At 50.9% G+C, this 6,000-nt stretch overlaps 1 protein-coding gene across 1 annotated transcript; it reads left to right on the forward strand.

The window, feature by feature from the left end:
• Nucleotides 1-4,917: 4,917 nt before the first annotated feature.
• Nucleotides 4,918-5,312, forward strand: PtA15_1A412 (uncharacterized protein; the record flags this gene model as incomplete). Its single annotated transcript, XM_053165438.1, has 2 exons — nt 4,918-5,186; nt 5,249-5,312. 2 exons carry the CDS (start codon nt 4,918-4,920, stop codon nt 5,310-5,312), a joined length of 333 nt encoding a protein of 110 aa, XP_053016629.1.
• Between the last annotated feature and the right edge of the window lie 688 nt (nt 5,313-6,000).

A 6,000-nucleotide genomic window follows, 5' to 3' on the forward strand; every position in this document is an offset into this window, starting at 1 on the left:
CACTGTAATTTCCCCATTTTGACTGCAGATTGTCCACCCACCAAGCCAAGACTTTTTTGGGTCACATTTTTTTCATTTATTATCATTCTTTTCATGTTCCACTCTTGCTTTCTGCCTATTCAACTTTCTCTGAAAAAAAGAATTAAGCTTGCAAGAAAAACTTGTGTTTTTTCAACTTTTTTAAAAAATCACAACTTTGTTTTTTCATTTTTATTTTATCATATTCATATTTTTAAGCCTATTTTGAACCATCTCACTGGAAGGAATGACTTGAAGTTGGTGGGGGGAGATTCTAGAGTCCAAAAACGTGTGGTGGATACAATCGTCTACCCACTGTATGTATTTAAGCACAACACAGCCCACATATTCAGAAGAATATAGGCCAATGACCCAATGCCTGGTCTACTGAAGACCAGTCATCATTTCAACTAGGTTATCCCAATGACTGGTCGTGTTATCCAATGACTGGTCATCCCATCTATGACGGGTCTATTGATGATGGATCATTCAATGACCAGTCATCACATCAATGTCCGGTCATCCTATCCAATGACCGGTCTATCAATGTGCGGCCATCCTATCATTGACCGGTTGATTGCTATCATTGACTGGTTGATCAATGACCGGTTGACCAATGACTGCTTGATTAAGGACCGGGCTGGCCATCCTGTCATTGGCCGGTTGATTGATGACCGGTTGATCAATGACTGGTTGATCAATGACCGGTGAGTCAAACTGTTATGTATATTGTATATTATCGTTTTTTATTTTTTCTTTGGTGGGGGGTGGGGGGTGGAGAGGTTTTGGCATGTTGGTGTAGTATGTACTTGTGTTTGGCAAGGGTCGGGAGGCTGGTCAAATTTTTCCTTACAGAGGCTCTGTAGCCGTTGGTAAATCTTGTGAGCCTTAAAGATTTGCCAAACAACTACTTAGCTAAAGAGCCCTAAAGAGGGAATGAGGGTGGAAAATTGCTTACATACTTTGTAAATCTGCCTTAAAAAGCGGGTTTACAGAGACAAGGGTGGATGCTCTAAATCCTCTGAATCACAAAACAAAAATTCAAGGGAAAAATTGCAAAAAAAAAAAAAAATCAAGGGTTTCCCCTCTACAAGTTGCAGAAAAAAAAAACATGAAGGGTTTTCCTTCTACAAATGCCAAAATCAACAAAAAAACATAATTTTACAACAACAAAAAAAGGGTCAGCCTAAATGCACTCCAAACTTTTACTTCATGCACTCCACATTTTTGGCTTTGGGGGGCCAGCACTCCAAAAAAGTTGGAGTGCCTTGATTTTGTACTCCCAAAACATGGAGTCCCCAGATGGGCACTCCATGTTTCTTGGAGTACACAACTGGGTACTCCAAAATTGACCAAAATAGGGGAGTGCAGCTAGATGCACTCCAAAAAAAATGGAGTGCAAGACCAAGCACTCCACCTTTTCAGTGAAGGATTTTGGCTTTGCACTCCAGCTAGCAAATACCAAATGGAGTGCATTGGGGTCCACTCCAAGTCTCCTTTTTTTTGGAGTGCCCACAGCAATCACACCTCTTGATGACCGGTCTGGACCGGTCATTGAGGGGACTCACACGACCAGTCATCCAGAGGACTCATACCTCTTGATGACCGGCGCGGACCGGTCATCAGTCACACCTCTTGATGACCGGTGTGTACCGGTCAACAAGGGGAGGTGCTACTCCTGATTACCGGTCTTTACCGGTCATCGAGGGGACTCCCACCTCTCAATGACCGGCGCGGACCGGTCATCAGTCACACCTCCCGATGACCGGCACAGACCGGTCATCAAGAGGACTCACACCTCTTGATGATCGGTCTGACTGGTCATTGAGAGGACTCACATCTCTTGATGATTGGTCAGACCGGTTATTGAGGGGACTCACACCTCTCAATGACCGGTCATCACCGGTCATCAAGGTGAGTCACATTTCTTGATGACCGGTCAGACCGGTCATCAAGGGTAATAACACCTCTCAATGACCGGTGTGTACCAGTCACCGACGGGAGGTGCTACTCTTGATGACCGGTTGGTCTGACCGGTCATCGAGAGAAGATGTTACTCCCCTCGATGACCTGACCGGCACAGACCGGTCATCAAGAGATGTGACTCACATCGATGACCGGTCATCACTGGTCATTGAGTGGTGTGAGCCCTCTTGATGACCGACCGGTCATTGGGAGCATCAAGAGGTGTGAGTCCCCTCGATGACCGGTCTGTGCCGGTCACCGAGGGGAGTAGCACCTCCTCTCGATGACCAGTCAGACCAACCGGTCATTGAGAGTAGCACCTCCCCTCAATGACTGGTACACACCGGTCATCCAGAGGAGGTGTTATTCTCCTCAATGACTGGTCTGACCGGTCATCAAGGGATGTGACTCACCTTGATGACCGGTCATCACCGGTCATCGAGAGGTGTTATTAACCTTGATGACCGGTCATCACCGGTCATCGAGAGGTGTTATTACCCTTGATGACCGGTCATTGAGAGGTGTTATTACCCTTGATGACCGGTCTGACCGGTCATCAAGAGATGTGACTCACCTCAATGACCGGTGATGACCGGTCATTGAGAGGTGTGAGTCCCCTTGATGACCGGACTGACCAATCATTGAGAGGTGTGAGCCCTCTTGATGACCGGTGATGACCGGTCATTGAGAGGAGGTGTTATTAGCCTTGATGACCGGTGTGACCAATCATCGAGGTGTGAGTCCCCTTGATGACCGGTCTGTGCCGGTCATCGGGAGGTGTGACCAGTCCGCGCCAGTCATTGAGAGGTGTGAGTCCCCTCGGTGACCGGCACAGACCGGTCATCGAGAGGAGATGTTACTCCCCTCAATGAACGGCACAGACCGGTCATCAAGAGGAGATGTTACTCCCCTCGATGACCGGCACAGACCGGTCATCAAGAGGTGTGATTTCTGTGATTTCCCTCAATGACCGGCGGTCCGGTACAGACTGGTCATTAAGAGGAGATTTTAATCCGCTCAATGCCAGTCTGTACCGGTCATGGATATCAGGAGGATCAAGTGGGGTGTGTTTGCACATAGCCCGGTTGAAGTTGTAGGCACTCCAGCTCTGGCTGGAGTGCACAGTACTGCACCCCCCTTTTGAGGAGGAGAAATATCAGGAATGGAGTGCTGGGGGAATGCACTCCAATCTGATGGAGTGAGACTCATGGGCACTCATTACATTTCCTGGCCACTGGTGTTCTTTGTGGTGCACTCCAAAGAGTCTTGAGTCCCTGGTTCTGCACTCCAATTGACTTGGAGTACTATAGTCTGTACTCCAACAATCATTGGAGTGCACACTCCATACACTCACTTTTGGAGTGCTTTTGGGATTTTTTTGGAGTGCATTGAGGCTGACCCCAAAAAAATACAACTATAACCTGCAACCAGCCACCTAACATCAGCAAGCTGATGCACCGTGGCCCACTGTCCATCCCTGTCTAGCAGGGTTAAAAATCAGTGAGAGGATGACCCCCAGCGCGCCGCATTGAAGGCATTATGCAAAGGGGGGCCAACGAGTTTAGCCCCTCAAACTGTGCAAGTGCAACAGCAAAGGGGGTGAGGAAAAAACGCACACTGGAAGTACAGCGGCAGAGGACACCCTGGGGATTATCCAAACTCAAGGGCACCTCTTTTTATACACGTTCCAGTTCCCCCAGCAAGCTTGCATTGGCTTCCTTGACTTGGCCCTGCATGCTATGTACATATCCTTGGCAATAATGCCACCGCCACACCGCTGATGCATCTTTGAACCATGCGGCACTGACTTCATATGGATGTAACCTACACACCCAGACAAATCGGGCAAAGCCGCGGCGCCAGCTGGGCGTTACATGACGCCAGCTTGGCGTCATGGTGATAGGGGGCGGGGCGCCCAAGGCCAGGTGGCGTCAGGACCCACATCAGGTTGTTGTAAGCCACGCTGGGTGCCTTCCGGTCGCCCGTCCTGCAGGCCAACCTGTCGTGATGGTCAGGCATGCGTCAATCTCTTGCGCTGCGGTGGTGCCGGTCAGGCTGCCGACATGGGAGGTCCACATCAGGGGGTCGCCCTCAGGCCGCCAACCTGCCCCGGTCGCTGGAGTGGCGACAGAGTGAGGCGTCCGGCCGCACAGCGCGGGCGAGCCGGCCGGTCTGCAACCTGATGACGCTGGCCATTGACCTTGCATGCCCGCCGTTTAAGGCCGGCGACCGCTATGTACATGGGACAAAACATCCGAGGAACAGGTGGCTTGGACCAAAAATGCTCGCCATCCGCGGCGCTGAGGAGCATGGCATAAGGCCTGCGGCGCTCTCAATGGGGTCCCTATCATGGGCACGCCGGAGGACTTTCTGGCACTTCAAGCACACAACCAGCAACCAGCACGTTGGCATCGACGAAAAACTTGACGGCGAACCACTCAATGACTCTGTTGGATTCCTTGCCAAGAATCTTGATGGCAAACTTCTTGACCCTTCCAACTTTTCTGTGGACTGGTGAGCTCAGGATCCCGATTGTACTTCATGGTCCAGCCGCCCGATACACTCCTCCAACTTTGCTGACCAATTTTTACAGCTATAATTTCATATATCTCTCATTCCTAATTGTTATTACCCATTCAAATTAAGACCTCCTCTTATTCATGCTGGTAGCTAGTTTTAATGCAAAAAGAAAAGTGTTACTATCATCACATTTTTACAGTGTATTTTTCTGAATATGTGCTGTAATCCAAAGTTGATAAAATATACTGTGTGAGAAGCATTTGACTATGGATGACAAACTGGTTGGATAAGGTGTGATATATAAATGCAGAGCCAACAATAGTTATACAAAGAAGAACCCAGGCTTACAATATTGACACAGAGCAGGGATTGCTGGCTATTAGCCTAGCTCCCGGTTGCGCGGGCTGCACAGCCATGCTGATTAGGGCTATGCGCACAGCTATTAACACAGCCTCGGGTTACCCACCGGCGGGACCCCGACCTTTAAGTAGAGATACCTGCACGTGCACAGGAGCTGAGTTCCCATGCAACTCCAACCATTGGAACTCACCCAACTTCGCCGTCACCACCACCCCATCCCCTTTCCTTGCTTTTCCGTCTGCCCCAGCCCAACATATCCTTTACACTGATGAGTTTGACGCCATCCTTAAACGGCCGTTGGCCCGGCATGCCAAGCGACGACAGTAAGTTTACCCCTCCCCCACCCTCACACCAGACCTTGAACATGCTAACAAGGGACGCCCAGCCAAATTGAGATGGTAGGTGATACCCCCACCCCCTGCATCTGGTTACCCACCCTGCCCCCCTAGCATCTTGTTCCCCCACCCTTCCCTCTTCTCCCATGTGTGCCCCCCCCCCCCCCCCCCCCGCCGCGCTTCGCCTGTATTTCCCCTTTTTCTCATCCCTGTCAACCCATGTGTAGCAAAGAAATAAACCTCTATAACCCAATATCTATACCTCTGTGGCCCCAGCGGGCCCGGTCCAATATGCCCCTTCACAACCCAGCCGTGTTGCCCCAGCCATGTCTCATGGCTCCACAGGCGAGCAGGGAGCCTCCTTGGTGCAATACCCCCGCCTGAGTGGTAGCTGCCCAGGTGTCATGGATCTAGTGGCTGCAGACGTGCTGTGTGGCCCTTGCCCACGTCCCTGTGGGTGACTCATAGTTGACCACCATGATGGCCGAGCATCGCCCACCAGGGATGGCCGCTGTTGATCACCATGATGATCCTATGGCAAAACAGGAACGGTCTCCTGGGTGTCCCAGGGGACAACTCCCATAGGCAAACGCTGCCGCTATGCAGATGGACAACTGCCAGCCAGACAGGCCTCATTCCGGCGCCCAACCCCTCGCCTAGCATGCGCCAACTGGACATGGTTCCCCAGCATATCAAGACTTCAAGTTGGCGCCCCCCCCAGCCTGGGCGTCATGTAGTCAACCCAGGTTGGTGCCATCCTGTACGCAGGTATGGCGCGCGGCCTGTACGGTGTAAAGCTCAA

This window comes from Puccinia triticina, chromosome 1A (assembly GCF_026914185.1).
Source record: "Puccinia triticina chromosome 1A, complete sequence".
In the NCBI taxonomy this organism is placed as follows: Eukaryota; Fungi; Basidiomycota; class Pucciniomycetes; order Pucciniales; family Pucciniaceae; genus Puccinia; species Puccinia triticina.